Raw genomic sequence first — 16,844 nt, 5'->3', positions numbered from 1 at the left:
TGGGGGGCGGGTGCCACATGGCAGCCCCCCACCTCCCCCACAAAAAAAAAAGAGAATGGCACCCGCCCCCCTCAAAAATTGCGCCGCCCCGGCGCTTCGAGGGCAAGTCTAGGTGCAGAGCGCCTAGTATATATATATACTCAAAGAAGAAGTAACCATCACCATCACTTGTGTACGTCAAGTACAATTTGAGCCATAAATCCCAACTGTGTGGGGGGTTAAAGTGTGGAGGTTGCTTTATATGCGCTATAGCACCCTATCGAGCATGGGCGCCTAGTTGTCTGCTGGGAAGGGCTCTGGGCAGTGGCCCGTGGGCTCTCTTGGCAAGTTGCTAGCAGTTCTTAAGCCACGTCGTAATGTGAGATGCATGCGACTTTTAATGTCAGATGCATGCGACAAAAGTCGGTCTTACTTATAACGTATGGATGGATGGATGGATGGATGGCGGAGAGATGGACAGGCCACCTGTGGCCAAGGAAGAGACTTAGAAATTCTCCTCTCTGTTGGGCTTCACAAACGAACAGATTTTGGTTTTGGTTTTCCAGTGTCCGCTCGAGTACAAGAAGAATCTACCCGACTGCCAATGAAAAAATCTGCACTCGAGTACAAGAAGAATCTACCCAACGGCCCAGGAAAAAATCTGCAGCCTTTCGTCTTTGTCATCAAGGGAGTCCAAGGAGGAGTCGTCTATACCGATTCTGCATTACAATCTTGACATTGAGGCTCGCCACAAGCTCAGTTGATCTGGACTGGCCGTCTTCCCTTCAAACCAAATTGCCTCAAGGTTGAGCGTCTAATGTGGATTCAAAGAATCTGTGAGCGGCTGTTATCTTATCTCTGTTCGTTGAGACATCAAGATGGTCTCTAGGACTCATTGAAACCTTGCACACAGAGTACAGGAGGACTTCTCCTGGATTCAAGGACCATTTGTTTAAGAGGATGTTCTTTTGTTGTGTCCGGATGATCTTCGAGAGTACTCCATAGAACTTTCCGCACACAGAGAACAGGAGGATTTTCAGATTTAGCTATGGCTCATATGTCATCAAGGCATTATCTTGGAGCGGGTAGTTTCACCATTACTTCGGTCGGATCGGCCTCTCCTGTTCACTTAACGTGTCTGCCAGTGAAATCCCCTTTCTCCAGTTCCTCCCCAGCTGGGCTCAAATGCAGAGCACAACATGCCTTGCCCAACGTCGCAGAAGGTGTCTTAACACGGTATGAAGTTTTATCATGAACGTGGCGATGCACCCAATTATAGTCCTCAAATGATCTCATTACGTGTGAATGATTGCTCAGTGTCTGGATCTGTTTGCTGCCTATTTTGCAGTCTGGCAACGGATCCACAAAATGGTTTGGCGAAGCTGCATAATGTTGTACTTGAAGGTGCAATTCAGCTTGGGCTTCCTCTTCCTTCAGAAGATGCTGTAAGAAGCATTTCTTAAATGTTCAAATGCATCTTTGTCAGTAGGCTTCTGGATCTCCAAAGTCATTCTATGTTCTGCTTCTTTAGGGTCAAGAATCTGACATGTTCACTTAAGAGAATACTGCAGGAATGAGTAGGAAAGAAGTCAAAATTATAGGTCAGTGTGCTGCTCATGGATCAACATCTGGAGCATTGTAAACTGACCTTCGTACTATAGCAACCATTGGTGGGAAGAGGAATCTTTGTGAATATGCATCCATTAATTTGGCCTAGGGAGGTGAGTCAGTATCAATAGCTCGAAACGAATGCTCATTTGGAGCTTTCTATGTACGTCATGGAGCTGCCAATGAATCCTCCGAGGCAAGAAGTCAGTTGCTAGCTTCTGCAAGTGATGATGGTTTCTCCAGGAATTTCAGGAGGTTTTGTAGATGCCTGAGTTAGATCCTGGATGCTCTCATTAGATCCTAGAAGTGATCACCTTTGTTCAATGTGAATATCTCCAATGATTGCAGGTCTTTGTGCTATACAGTGATTAGATAAGCAGGTAGGGTGATGAACGTGATAGGCACCCTCTCTCAGTCAGACGAGTGAGAAAAACTGACAAGTCTGTGTATCATTAAAGCAGTTGCATAAGGAAGTGACACAAATCAAATGGAAAATCAAATCTTGAGTATTTCATCACTCTGGTGAAGCTTCTGGATATGTAATGATCTAGGTCTTGATGCATCCAGTTATCAGATAGAAAGGTTGAGAACTGTGAAACTATTATTAACCCTGACGGGCAAACAAATGGTCAGAGAAGTTTGAGTGTTAAATAGATCACTTTTGCATATTCAAGAGGCTCAAATGAAATGGGTGACTGTGTTTGTTCGATACAGGTCTTGGAAATCTGACGCTCATTTCTTGCTCCTTGTGTTTGAATTGCACATTCATGTGGATAAGATTGCATGCAATAAGCTTGCTGAGTGACAGAGAAGGGTTCATGTCTTACAAGATCATGGTGAAGCCATTTTGTCCAGAGCCTCAAAATTTAAGTTAACAATCTTCATTTCAGAGCTTCCATAGTGTATACAAACATGTTTCTTCTTCAGCCATATCTGTGGCTTGCATTTTTGTCCTTCTGCAGTCATGGCTGTGGCTTGCATTTGAAGTCCTTGTGCTGGATGTATAAATTGCAAGCTAGGGTCTATGTATGATCTGAGTCCCCTTGCCTTGAAGGAGATGGTTGGTCTGTTTGGAAAAGTCCATTTAGTTGTTTTTCATCCTCACATGTCAATCTTGCTGGAATGTGCACTCTAGCATCAATGACCAGAAAACTATCTGCAAAACAAGGACCAACTGTGAAGGCTTGGCTGCATTTTCACACGTAAGCTATCACCTTCGTTAATTTGTATGCTGCATAGTATCTAGTTTGTTTGCATCACATTTTTTGTGGTAGAATTTGTAAGGACTTTGCTGGTGTAGTTGGAGGCACCTATATTTGAGCTTGAGTCACACCTATACGGTGGTTGGAAAAATGATATTTGCACTTTGTAGCTTGCATTAAGGAGTGAGGAGAAGGCCAAATGCATTTCAAAACGTTTCTTCAGAACCCATGCAAATTTATGTAATTGGCTGCTGCAGATCCCATAAACAGATATATCTGGACTTTGTGCCAATGAATTGTTACACTCTTATCTTTGAAGCAAATAGGCCTTTGCCAAAAGCTGAGCAATGGAGTGGATGTGGTCCACTGAGCATGGCAGTAGTGCTTTCAATGTTACCCAGATATTACAGCATAGATTCGTTTTCCGGATCTAAGTAATGAACAAGGCAAAAACATAGCCAAAATGACTGTAACCCCAGCGATCACCCAACAAACCATTATCCTACACTAGGCACACTGGCATCCTAAATGGCCATTACGTTAGGGGTTGTCTAGGTGTACTGCATAATAAAAGCATTTGCTAGATTGGTGAGGATCGAGATTGGGCAGGGGAGGCACATGTTTAGTTTGGGTTGAGGCCTGATCAGAATGAAGTAGGACTCTGTTGAAAATCTATTTGACTGTGTGACTTGCTTAACAGCTAGGATTCACACTTGTTGAAGTACGATGTGCTGCATTATGGCTATATGCTGAGCAAAAGCATGAGCAGATGTCTGTGAGGCATCAGAGATGGTATGACATGGGAGGCATTACCAGGGGTGACTTCATTGAAATAGTTGCAGATGTGGGACTGGAGGTGTCAATATGTGATGGAACTTGGAAGGGTATTGACTAATGATGAAAGGGAAGGTGACAAGGGTGTCAAAGATTGTAAGCAACAGACTGGGTGCGTCAGCATTGACAATGCATTACAAAAACCGAAAACCCCTATCCCCTGCATAGAAAGTTAAAGGAAAAAAACACGCACACCCACATCATACCATATTTGCAAGTGCGCAAGCTTCTGTTCATGCAAGGATATTACACGCAGACGAGTTTTATAAATGAAGCGTGTTAATACAAGACGTGTGTGAGCTTGTTGTCCTTTAGAGTGGAGCATAACCAGTCATCTTTTATTACATGCACTTTCTGTTCTATTGTGCATGACAGTTGCAGGGGGAGAGGGGGAAAAAGTGACTCAGAAGGCTGGAGTATGATTGTGCAGTAGGAATTCTATTGTTTTGGCACTAAGCAAACATACTCAAATTTATTTTGCAGGGCAATTGGTGGGCAATCATGGCACCAGTTACACTTTACTATATGTTTGCAGCCCCAGGAAGTCTTGCTGGTCTGATTGACTTTGTCTATGCACCTATTCACGCATCCTCTTGCCGGTAAAAAAAATTGAGACACTGAGGTTTTATGTTTCATAAGAGTTCAAAGTTGCATGAATGATCATTGGGTGTGGTTGCAGGTCATTCTCTCCGAACGAGGTTGAAATTGGAAGGCTGCTTGGGGAAGGATCATTCGGTATGGTTTATGAGGGCTTTTTGGGTCGAGGTAAGGTAGGAACACTTCTCAAACTATGTTCTATGTATCTTGAGGTTTTTACATTGGGGTGCTGAACTCTGTAACTGAAGCAGGTGGGGAGGGAAAAAACATCAGACTCTTTGCATGTTGTGCTTAAGAAAGCTAAGACAAGGGTCAAGGGAGCATCAGAAATGCATGACTCAGAAATCCATATGAATTATCGTTTGCAGGTAATATCCGGCTACTATGTGGTAATGTTTAACATGATCTCTATTTTCCATTTGAGGTCCTTAGTGATATCCTAATGTCAGCAGAGGACAGCTTCATTTGCATGTGCTGAGTTCCTTGGTACCATGCAAGTAATGCCTTCAGAAGCTCGTGGAAAACTTTCAGAGGTAATGCAATCCTCTGAAGCTGAGACTAGTTGCATTTATATTTCGCACATGTTTTTCCTTATTTCAAGTTGTTTGCCTCCACAGGGGGTATGGATGGTTTGGAATTTTCAAGGAGATCGTACTCTTGATTACTACTTGAAGCAGAAGAGTTTTCCAGAAAATATCTCCACTATTGTCCTCAATAAAGTAATTGTCTGTGCATGTTTTTCAGTTTCTTTAGATTTACTGATCATATTTATACGATGATGTTTATAAATTTTATCGTGAAAGTGCAGAACCAAGATTCTAATTCAAAGGACATTGCATTCAGAAAAAATTCAGCAGTGATACGTTGTGTGTTCAGGCAGATACTGACCAACTTACATCAACTACATAAATGTGGTGATGAATAAAAGCCATAGAATGACCCTTTCTTTTCCCTCTTTGTGGTTTTGATTCATAACTCCTGTATCAACCTGCACTGACCATTGCACACAGATCTGATCTGTAGGACTTGTGCATCGGGATGTAAAGCCTCTTAATCTTATATTGGATCAAGATGCTGGGAAATTTAAATTCATTGATTTTGGGGCCTGTGTGGATCTTCGTTCAGGATACAATTATGTAGGTGCACCCTCTTCAAGCGTTCCCTTTTTATGTAAAATTACCGCGTTCTTTGTTGTCAAACATTACTGGTTGGTCTTTACCAAATACTTTTGTTGCTTTTGTGCTAAGAAGTCCTTTTTTTTTTGTCACAGTCTCCAAATGAAACAGTTATTGATCCCATGTATGCTGCTCCTGAGCATTATGTAATGCCTACAAACACTCCCCAGTTGCCACCAGAGCCATTTTGTTCTCTTGTGTCTCCACTATTTTGGCATCTAAACACCCCAGATCGGTTTGATTTATACTCTGCTGTGAGCTTACACAACTTTATTTTCTTACTATTGTCTTGTATTATTTTCTTATTGTCATTATGTATTCTGCATGCCATCTTGTTTTCTTGTAAGAATTTCAAGCTTTTGGTGCTTACAAATGCAGGGTCTCATACTGATGCAGCTTACTATGAAACCTTTGCGACATGACACTGGATTGGTAGGGAATCCATGTTCTTCGATATGCTTCCTTCACAATTTGAAACTTGGGCACACTGCTAATTTACTGACTCATCTATTTGTGCCTCTTTGATTTGACATGATAGCAAGCTTTCAATGCTGAGCTAAAGCACAGTGGATATGATCTAAATAGATGGCGCTCTAAGTGTCGTTATGGGGTGGAGGAGTTTGCATATTTGGATGCAGATGGTCAGTCCTGTTCTGTATCTGTCTACTTTGTACCTTCTAAATTCCGTGTCCTCTCTACTGCTTCTCAGCAGAAAATCATGACAGTTCTTAATAGGGAATAACTTTTACTAGGGGGAGCGGGTTGGGAACTTGCAACAGCTTTACTACAACCTCGGCATGACAAGCAATTTGCAATATGGCCAAGTACGACGTAATGGGATGTTTTATGTTTATGAATCACAAGTAATTGTTGCCATTTTAATGATCACTTCCATTTAATGAGAATACGAGGAACTTTTCCCTTGAGTTTTCAGGCCTTTGGAATGGGAGGCCTTCTGCTTCAGCAGCATTGCATCATCGATATTTCAAGGAACCTATCTTGATGCCCCAAATTTTCATGGACTCAGTGGAGTCAGTGCAGGTCCTTCCACACATTGCAACTGTGACAGAAAAGCTAAGAACTGTTGGTCACAATGCCCTCAGTACAAACTTTGAGCTTTTGTGTAATGCAGTAAAACATCAGAGGAAGAAGGGCAAGGAAAAACCTGCATTTACTTCATCATCTGTACCTCATTTCACAGAAGACTCATCCTCTCATGTGATGCTAATTGGTAAACTGAATAGTGTTGTAGAAAGTGTACTGTTGAAAGGGTGGAACAAGGTAAGTAGTAGTGAGCCAAGTGAATGCTCTCAAGCTCATGCATCAAAGTCTAACCCTTCTTTCAGTCAACCAGTCACCTCTGGGGTGACTAAGAAACTCAGGGATGTAGCTATTTTCAACATGGAATGGCATAACATTTTTCAGAAACAGGATGCTGGAATAACAGGATCAGCCCCCAACACAATTGAAGCATCTCAGAAGTCTTCGGGCAAAAGCACAACATTTAATTTAGTCAGGGATGTTGGATCACTTTTGCCCACTGCAACAGCAAGTGCTGTCGCATTGGTTGCTGGTTGGATGGTAATCATTCTTTTCACTGCTCTCAACATGCATGTGTGGCTCAAATTGTTGTGCACAAAGTTTTTCATTGTTGTGTTGTGCATGCTTGTGGATGACAGTCTTCTGTGTTTGCAGATGCTCATTACCTTGAAAAGCTCTGCTCATGCTTCATATGAATTTGGGAGAGTATTAATGTCATCCAGTGCAATTAGTGGATCAGCATTCCTTGCATTCTTCTTTCTGGTTAAGTAAGCAGTAGTTATCTGGTTACACTGTGGCAATTTATTTTTTGCATTTGTGATTATTGTATTTCACCATAGCATGGAGCAGCATTGAGATATTCTTTGTACAGGCCTTGGCTTGAAGATCAAGAGGTGTCAAGAAGTCATAAAGAGAGTTTGATTGACAATTCTGATGAGAAACTAGGCAAAAAATCTGTTATGAGAACTGTGAAGATTACACTGGATGAAAGTCAGAGAAACACACTCATTGATAAGTTAAAGCCTGATCTGGGGACTGTGGAGATCAAGTGGGAGGAAACTCAGGACAAAGTTTTCACGAAAAAGTTCAAGTCAGCACATTCTGACCAGTTAAAGGTAAAGATATCTCAGGCTGTGCAAGAACTGGAGACACAAATGTCATCGCTTGAAGCATTGATGATACAGGAGCGGCTAGTAGCCCAGCAACAGCAACATCTTGTTCAAAAGGTACGAGTAACAGAGTTAAGATTTTCATGCTGCTAGGTGCCAAGTTGCATACGTAGTAGCAAGATGGTGAATCTACCTGCTCACTAATTCCCATGTCCTTACATGGGTGCCTTGATCTCTTTACTGAGAATGACTTGAAGATGCTGCTTCAAGGTGTCCTGCTCGAGAGAAAAATTAGATTTTAAAGGTTATCCTGTCAATACAGTGTGAAGCATCTGACTGAGATTTTAAAGGATACTACTCAGCAATCTCTGTGTGTATTGTTGTGGGACTTATTGCCAAAAACACCTGGGCTCCAGTAAGCTGGTGCTCTCCCTCTGCTCACCTTGGTCTTTCAGTCACATTAATTCTACAAAGTCACTTTGGCTTTTGTATACCAACCATCATTCTTGGCCCACTGAAAACTCATGCTTGAACTGCCCAATGTCACTTAATGAAAGGTACAGGTGAAAAGGAGGTGTTAAAACAAGCAGTGATCAACCATGTCTGGCTGGGATCCATTTGTGTTTTTGGTGGAGTGTGGCACATATTGACCGAGCCTTTTGCTTGGGCTCGCTGTGCCTTTGTATGGTCCAGAGAAGCTTATTCGTTTTATATACAACTATCTGATCTCTTGTTGCAAGTGAGCTTGTTGGTACCTCAAAAAATGAGGTGAGAGTTGAGCATTCGGAGGAGTTGTTGAGTGAGAGTGAAATCATTGCCAACTTCAAGGGGAGAGTGAACAGTCTTGCCTTCAGGAATCCATTTGAAACTTCAGCAAATTCCCAATATGATGGAGAATTAGAACCACCTCAAAAAAACTGAGGTGGAGGCATTGTCTTCGATGCTACTATCCTTAACAAGCTTGCCCCAAATCAAAACCTGGAGGACTGACTACAGACAAGAATTGATCAACTTGGCCAAGACCTTGTAGGCTGTGTAAGAAAATCCAAGGAAAACAAAGAGGAACACAGAATGTATGACACATGATAAACACAGTCTAATGATGGTTAAATGAAGAAGAGGATGAACTTGAAGAAGATGAAGTATAGAAATGAGAATGATACAAAGAGGCTTTGAACCTTTGTGTCTAAAGAATTGGGGTAGAGGGGTGAGGTGTGTCAGAGATGTGGAGAACAGCTCCAAGAGTGTGTCATACCCATAGTTGCACTTGTACATCATATGGTACTGATTGCACTGTACGATTCGTAAAGCTCGACCCCTTGGATTCCATCCAGCTAGTAGCCATGTTTGACTCTTGACCCCTCTTTGACTGTTTGACCCTTCTCTCATCTACAAAAGGCGCTCCTCTCCATGCTTCCACACCAATTCAGCAAGCATTTGCCATTCTCATCTACCTCTCTTGGATCTTGAATTGATTTGTGATTTGTGAAGCTCTAGCCTCTCACTCTCTCCTCTTTCCTACACCCTATCAAGGTTCAAGCCTCTCCCATCCCCTCTCTCTTGCTCTTGCTCTTTGAACTTTAAAGTTTACCCCAACCCTCTCCCTCTCTTTTAAACCCCTACTTTATCACATCCTTATACTTCAGGACGGCTGTGATAGGCATCCTTCTCACTTTCCCTGGACACGCACAACTCCCCCCCCTCCCCCCTTTCCCCACTCCCCTATGACCTTTCAGATGTAGGGATATTCATCCTCTACTTATGGACTGCCGTTACACATTCCTTGGGTTACTCGTATGCAGGGATTTCCTTCTTCGCTCCTCGTGTTCGTCCCTATCCCTCCATTCTAGGCTTCTCATGTGGTTACCATGCCCATACCTTATACACCCATGCTCACATTTGGAACCATTGTGCACACTTCTTGTATGCATGGTGGGCACTTTGGGATTCCTTCCCAAGTGTACTCCACTTCACTTCCCCACCCTATCCTCCCTACCCATCCTACTCCCATTATACACCTTCTCTATCTCCTAGCACTGCCACTTCTTTTGCAACGATCAAGAATGCCTTCATTGATAGGACTCGTTTTAACGCGTCGAATTTTACCACTTGGTTGAACTTCATGCAACAAGTACTTGAATCTCAAGGACTTTGGATCCTGATCATTGGTACCGAGCCTATGCTAGATCCTTGATTAGCTCTCCTTGATTATATTCGTCAATGGAGAGTGTGAAATGCCATGGTCAATATTGAGTTAATACAGGGGTTGCTTTTTAAATTCCACTCTTAGTTACAACATTTTCCTGTCGTGTTTGAGCATTGGAGTCATTTGATGAACCACTATGCAGCTGCAGATTACACTAGATGTATCAATCTTGATTTTGAGCTTCAGGAGTTCTATATTAAGAAAGGGGATGATCTAAAAGCCAAGTTGGCTAAATATCGGCAGTTACTTGTTGAGCTTGCCACTATTGATTGGTTCCCCGAAGTTAGATGACGATGAAGTCACATTCTTCTTGAATAAGTTGTGGGACAAATACTTTCATTTTATTCAACACATTATCTCACTATCTAGATTGCTGATCATCTACGAGTTTTGAGTATTAGCTCTTGTGTTACGCAAGGTTGCACGATCAAGTCCACAAGACAAGTCAAAATAAGGATGACGCCCCTTCCTCCGACAGAACCAAAGAACCATGATCCCTTTGGTAGCAAATTCCTAATAAAAATAGGTTTTGCACACATTGTCAGAGCTCGGACCATGTGGACAAGGAGTGTTGTACCAAGGACCAGGGTCTTCCACCTAGAAAACCATAGCAGACTATTGCGATTGCTCCACTCTAGCTAGCTAGTCCAGTGGGACTCTCTCTCACGCTACTACACCATGTGCCCCATGTGCCCCGGTGGCTACTAGACATGTGGTATGCGGACAACCTCAGTCGTCTATCTCCTTCACTACTCATGAAGGATTGGCTGATTGGTGTGCTAGTGGCTAAGCTATTACGCTTTACGCTTCCATTTCTAGGGTATCCATTGCACCTTCTAGGACTACTTTCCCACTTCACCGTACACGATGATAGCCACACACTTAGCATTTCCCTTTTTTAGACTTCCGTTGCATACTTACATACTCATTGCATTGCACTTAGCTTTGCTTTCCTTTACTTTTAGTTTTTTTTTTGGGAGCATCATGAGCCTTTGTGCTCGCAGATTTTGATCTCTTTTGCAGGGTTTTATATTATAACATAGGGCCATGGTTGTCACGCCCGATGGCATCCGATAAGTACAATCCGATGGTAGTACGGTATTAATCGGACTAATAAATCTTGGACCTACGTCCGATGAAATAAAAAATACATATAAGTCTATGCTTAATGTTTGGACTTACAAGTTAAAACATAAACTTAGAGATTCAAGCCAAAAGTGCACAAGAGAGTTGAAACAAGACTCGAGAGTGTACTATGTAAAATGAATAATGAAACCAACAACTTTATTATGAGCCAGATGTGCAATCTTATACAAAAAGTGTACAAAAATGAATCGAGATAAAAGCCATTATCCATGGCTCAATCGGAATTAAGATACATGATTACTCTAGGTGCTCATATCACTCTCGGCATCGAAGGTGGAAGCATCCTCGTCACCGCTTGAGGAGCCATCACCCTCCTCAACAAAATCACCCTCACTAATGACATTGCCCTCGTCATCATACTCCGGCTCTCTAAGCTCTAGGTGAGAGGCAGTGATAGGTATGTCCTTCTGGGCCGAACTAGGAGTACTTCTCGAGCCATTCCCACGCCTTGTGTAGCATCTAAGGGCCCCACAAGCATCACGGGCAGCTGATGTCGATGCCGAAGTAGAAGTTCCATTGCTACCGGCGCGAGGGTGAATAACAACACGGACACGTCGTGCACGAGTGTGAGAGACTTGCTGGTCTATCTCCTCGAGCTCCAAGTAAAGCTCCCTAAAGATTTGCTCCTCCTCCAAGTCTCTGTAGTGAGTCACACTTTTAAGTGTACTAGCGGAGAGCTTGAGTGAATCCACATTTATCTATACATTTGAAGAATGAAGAACTTAGATTAAACAAGTGAATTTTTTTAAATATATTTCATAATCTATGAATAAAGTTATGAACTAAAAAGTATAAAAATTAGATATATGATACTTGTCTTGCCATAGACATCGCATGTATATTGCGTAGCATGCGTAAATTGGAGCGACAATAAATTAGTCGCTCCAATTGTCGTGTGCCAAGCTTGTTACGAATTTTGGTGTGCACGAGGGAACAGGCGGACCAATTCCTTTCACATGCACCCGACGAACAATCCTAAACCATGTGAAGAAAAAGTAAGTTTAAACTTTAAGTTTGCAAGTTGTAAGTTGTAACTAGAATTAAATGAAAAAATAGAAGAGATTTTCAAACCTGTGCAAGAATGTGTAAGGCCACTCTTTGGAGGTGAGGCAATTGATAGCCAAATGGCTCCCACAATAAAAGGGGCTTCACCAACGATTCCCGTCTCCAACAAATGGAAGATGCGAAAGCGGTGTCCCTTTGATCGCTATAATTAATGAGCTCTTGGACGAAGGCACCATGGTGCTCTTCCGCTAAAGCCTTTGGAAGAAAGGCATCACGATTGGCAAAGACATTAGCATCCATGAAGAGAGAGGGTGTTTTTTGAAGGCGGGATGTAAGAGTGCCGCAAACCCATGTATGGGTCGCTTCATCCACTCCTATCTTTTCTTTGTCAAAAAGAGAATGTCATCTCTTTTAGGAGTGGTATCCAAGATATCACTACAGTAGGTGTAAGATGATAGAGATTTAGAGGTGAAATTTGAAAAGAAAGAGCGAGACAATATGAAATATAGATTCTAAAACTAAAAAGAAGTATGAATCATTAAAAATAAATAAAAATAAAAACAATACCATGAAGAAGAGACCTCCCCATCCAAGATGGTCGATGATTGTATCTTCTCCATCGCATCCGCCATCCATAAGATGATAGAGGAGACCGATAGTCCCTCCATGTCCGTCATGCGAAGTACCTTGTAGATGGGAGTGATGGCAATGGTAATGCCCCTTACATCCATCCAAAATTCCTCCTTTAAGCAAAGCCTTTGAACGGCCTTTGCTTCCACTTGGCTTGATGTGGACTCCCCTTCAAGCCATTCCTTAAACTCATCTGACACAATTGTTTTTTGTAGCTTGTTGCGAACGTCATAGAGACGCTCGAGGAGAAGCCACATGGCTGCAAATCGAGTCTTCGATGGCTTCTTCAACTCCAAGTCCGAGTATGAGCAATATATCGCAAGAACTCGGACCTTGGAGTTGATAAAGCCAACGATTGTGCAAGTATCACTGACAATCCTTACCACCCACTCCAACTTGCCTATATCTTCTATAAGAAGATCTAGACAATGTGTAGCGCATGGTGTCCATACTATGGAAGGAAACTCGGCCTCAAGTTTCCGCCCCATAGATACACAATTCGAGGCGTTGTCCATGATAACTTGCACCACATTTTGTGGCCCAACCTACAAGATTATACACGATGAAATTAGAATAAATTTGGGAGGTTAAAAGAAGAGATTACAAAATAATGGATTTAGAAGCATTACCTCAACGATGGCTTGCCGTATGTGTCGATACATGAACGAGCCCGTGGTTCTCCTTCCCCTTGTGCCTCCATCCACCGCTCGTAGGAAGTATGTGCCAAGTGGGCAAGAGACGAGGATGTTAATGATCCCCCTTTTTTTGCGGTCACTCCATTCATCGGATAGGATAGAGCATCCGTACTTCGCCCAACCGGCACGCACAGGCTCAAGGGACTTGTTGGGGGTAAAGGCGCCTCTGTCTAGCCGCTCATGTATTACTACATAGATAGTCACCGCCACTGCACACTGCAGGTGGCGGGCGCCCGTCACCGTCACTTTATTATTTATTTTTTTAGTGACAGTTTGAATAAAGATAGGCCCGGTCACACATTGTGATTGTTGGAGTTCCCATTTCTAGTCTCTCTCTTTCTTGCTTTTGCTCTCCCGCCATAGCTCTCGAGTCCAACCTTCGATCCGTCGCTCCCTTTCAATTGGTATCAGAGCTTTGCTTTCCGACTCTTGAGCTTGGTTCGTGGCATTCTCAGCATCCCATCGACTCTCTACTTGCATTGGGTCTCTTTCCCGGCAGCCATATCCGGCTCCTTCGAGCTCCGGTCACTCCCCGGCTTCCCGAGTACCTTCAGGGCATTACAGCAGAGGTATTTGATCATTTTCTTCAGGGCTTACTTCAGTTCTCAGGTCTCACAGGCTGTAAACAAGTTGTGGGCAGCCATAGCTCACACCTCTTGGAGCTTCCTCCACCTGGATCTTGCTTCCAGCCTATCAAGGCTTGCTGAGGCTTGGTGTAGGCCTTATTTGGCCCTCATTTGTGTCCCTTTGGGCCCCATTGTTGACACGTGGGACAGTAGACCCCCCCAGCCAGCTCACGTTTTTTTTGCGCTTGTTTCAAAATCTGGCCCAAAAATCACTCTTTTTGTCATATCTTAGGCATTCGGAACCCGATTCAGGCAAGGTAAGAGTCTAAGTTGGGGTTTTGGCATGCTCCGGATGCGATGGTGATGTCGGATTTGCCAAATTCTAATGACAAAATCTTCTGCAACAGATTTCAAGTCTGAGACAGGATGTATTTGTATGCCTATGGTTGTTTGGGCATGATTACATAACCGGTTTGATACCTATTGCATCCCGATTGATTGGGGGATTGAAGTTACATGTAATGCTATGATTTTGGCCTGATTTTGGGGCTGGAAATACACAGTTTATAATAGTAAATGCATGCTGAATACTCTTGGACTGAAGCTATCTTTCATGCTTTGACATATGCCTATTGGTTCCGGATGTATGTCTCTTGGGTTATGCTATGATGTATTGATCATCGAGGGATGACTTTGAGCTTGCCATTGAATCCGGATGCTTTTGGAAGCTTGATCTTATTTCAGCCCGCACTTATTAACATTGGTATATGCTTTGACAGTGATGCTTCTTGGGTTTATGCATACCCGTTGCCTACGGCTTGATGCTCTCATGTCACGGTTGATTACCCTATGTATACATTGAGTTTGAGTGCTCATTGAACCTCCACCTTGGATGCATTTTGGATTATCTGGACTAGTCTTGGATGTTACTTGGCTTGTCAGAGTTTGGATTGGGATGTACTTGATGTCTTACATGCTTATGGATGCTATATATGGATGCTCTACTGCCTACATGTTCGGGATGTACTATTGATGTATTGTCTTGGACTTATGCCATTGGCATTGTGTCTTGCCTTGGCTTGAGCTCTTGAGCTTGTACATACGGCTTTTGTGCCAGTGGGAGCATTCTTTCGACATTGAGCAGGTGGTTTTTTTATGCATTGAGCCGTTACATGCTATTGAGCAGTTTCAGACAGTTAAGACTTTGGGACTTTTTACCTTTTGGGATGATACATCATATGTCTTGGTTCACTGTATGCTTATGAGCTAAGTCTCAGTTTTGGATCTGTATCTTTGTGAACTGACACCTACTTGTGTCAAGTTTTGGTAGTGGTAGGAACACTTTGCCTCGTTGCCCGGGGGGTATGCCTATTCACTAGCAGATGTTTGTATGGCATACTTGGGTGTTGGATTCATGCTTATCGACCGTCATATGCTTATGCTATGCCTGCATGATGCCGGCTTTGATCTTGGTAGTATTTGATTGCCTTGGGATCCGATTTTGGCACTGTTAGCTCTCTTTTACCGAAATCTGAAATTTATTACAGCAAGCATATATGTATGGACTGGCATGGATTTTTCATGCTGAAACACTTTGAAATGATGTACTTTCACTAGTACTTGGTGGGTAGCAGCTTTGATTCCACTTTCTTCGTCATTTTTCCTCGATTTTGGTGATTTTTTGGTCATTTTCTGCAGTAAACAGCAAGCAGTTTTTGAACTGTCTATAGTCTTCCAGCCTACATTATGGCGAGTTCATCCACTGATCATGCTATTTTCAACATTACTAAGCTTGATGGTACGAATTTCTCTTATTGGAAGAGCCAGATTTGGCAGGTGTTGGTGTAGAAATCGCAGATCAAACCTTTGTGGTTAAGTGGGCATCTGCTTGCAACTATGCCAGATGAGGAATGGCTTGAGCTTGATGAGTTATGCAAGTCCACTATTGTATTGTCTCTCACAGAATAGGTTCATTATAATGTCTTTGAGGAAGAACAAAGTGTATGGCAGTTGTGAGAAAAGATAAAAAATCTCTATGATAAGAAAAGTCCAGCGAGTTAGATGTATTGCCTGAAGCAGCTTATGGATGCGCATGAAGGAGAATGTGACTATGTCTGCTCACTTGAGCCAGTTCCGTGCTATACTCAAGAACTTGACTTCGCAGGACATCACTTTTGCAGAGGATATCACTCCTCTTTTCTTGCTTGGTACTCTTAATGAGTCATGGGATGTATTCTGCACTGTATTATGTGTCTCTACTGCTACCTTGAAATTATCTGATGTTGAGAGTGCTCTTCTGCAAAAAGAGGTTAACCGTAAGAATTTGGATGCCTCTCGTGTGTCACATGCTATGACAGTTAGAGACAGGAATGATGGATATGGAAAGCATGGCAGTGGCAGTGGCTGTGGACGGGATTCTCAAAAATCTTGGTTCAAGTCTCGTGGGAAGTCACGTAGCAAATCCCGTGGCAGGAATGCAGATGTTACTTGTCACCATTGTGGGAAAAAGGGCCATATTAGGCCACAATGCCATGAACTGCGCAATGAAAGGCGCAAAAATAAGGGGAAAGACAAAGTGCAGGATAAGTTTTTTGATCGCAGCATAGTACCTGCAAAGTCCAGTGTTAAAATTGAAGAGATCAATGTCATGCAGCCTAAGAATGTTGATGATGATGATTATATCCTAGCAGCCTCTTCTAGTGCTTCGCAGATGATAGAGATATACTCTATGTATGCTCAGTGTTGGCTCTTGGACTCAGGTGCGTCTTTTCATGTGACACCTTGCTGAGAGTGGTTTCATTCATACCGTACTGTTTCGGGTTTTGTGCGCTTGGGTGATGACAGCTCTCTTGATATTGTGGGCATTGGTGATGTTAGACTGCAGTTTCCTTCTGGCAGTAGTTTTGTTATACAGGATGTACGTCATGTACCTCCTTTGACACGCAGTCTCATGTTAGTTGGACAGCTTGATGACGCAGGATATCATGTATGTTTTGGAGACTCTGCATGGAAGATCACTCGTGGCAGACTTGTGATTGCGAGAGGTGCCAA

General features: G+C 42.8%; 2 protein-coding genes across 5 annotated transcripts in view; one reads left to right on the top strand and one right to left on the bottom strand.

Moving 5' to 3' along the window:
• Positions 1-382: 382 nt before the first annotated feature.
• Positions 383-16,844, top strand: part of LOC148019559 (uncharacterized) — a 48,388-nt gene continuing 31,926 nt past the window's right edge. The window contains exons 1-16 of one of the 4 annotated variants that reach the window (XM_087699550.1): positions 383-1,215; positions 1,328-1,424; positions 4,107-4,222; positions 4,303-4,393; positions 4,472-4,588; positions 4,673-4,753; positions 4,838-4,939; positions 5,029-5,134; positions 5,244-5,356; positions 5,491-5,649; positions 5,774-5,827; positions 5,934-6,036; positions 6,148-6,219; positions 6,330-6,976; positions 7,091-7,203; positions 7,308-7,662. In XM_087699550.1, coding sequence (XP_087555676.1) covers positions 1,028-1,215; positions 1,328-1,424; positions 4,107-4,222; positions 4,303-4,393; positions 4,472-4,588; positions 4,673-4,753; positions 4,838-4,939; positions 5,029-5,134; positions 5,244-5,356; positions 5,491-5,649; positions 5,774-5,827; positions 5,934-6,036; positions 6,148-6,219; positions 6,330-6,976; positions 7,091-7,203; positions 7,308-7,662 — 2,514 coding nt within the window. In that variant the 5' untranslated portion in view covers positions 383-1,027. Of the gene's footprint in view, positions 1,216-1,327; positions 1,425-2,591; positions 2,790-4,106; positions 4,223-4,302; positions 4,394-4,471; positions 4,589-4,672; positions 4,754-4,837; positions 4,940-5,028; positions 5,135-5,243; positions 5,357-5,490; positions 5,650-5,773; positions 5,828-5,933; positions 6,037-6,147; positions 6,220-6,329; positions 6,977-7,090; positions 7,204-7,307; positions 7,663-16,844 lie in introns of those variants that run through there. The other 3 variants (XM_087699552.1, XM_087699551.1, XM_087699553.1) reach the window with 3 other exon arrangements.
• On the bottom strand, positions 11,140-13,020 carry LOC148019561 (uncharacterized). The gene is made up of 2 exons (XM_087700781.1): positions 12,484-13,020; positions 11,140-11,595 (listed from the first exon to the last, which is right to left on the bottom strand). Exons 1-2 carry the CDS (start codon positions 13,018-13,020, stop codon positions 11,140-11,142), a joined length of 993 nt encoding a protein of 330 aa, XP_087556907.1.

The sequence above is a fragment of the Lygodium microphyllum genome, chromosome 19, assembly GCF_053477565.2.
Source record: "Lygodium microphyllum isolate KBCC chromosome 19, Lygodium_microphyllum_v1.1.10, whole genome shotgun sequence".
NCBI classification, from domain to species: domain Eukaryota; kingdom Viridiplantae; phylum Streptophyta; class Polypodiopsida; order Schizaeales; family Lygodiaceae; genus Lygodium; species Lygodium microphyllum.
This window is presented reverse-complemented; position numbering and strand designations above follow the sequence as displayed.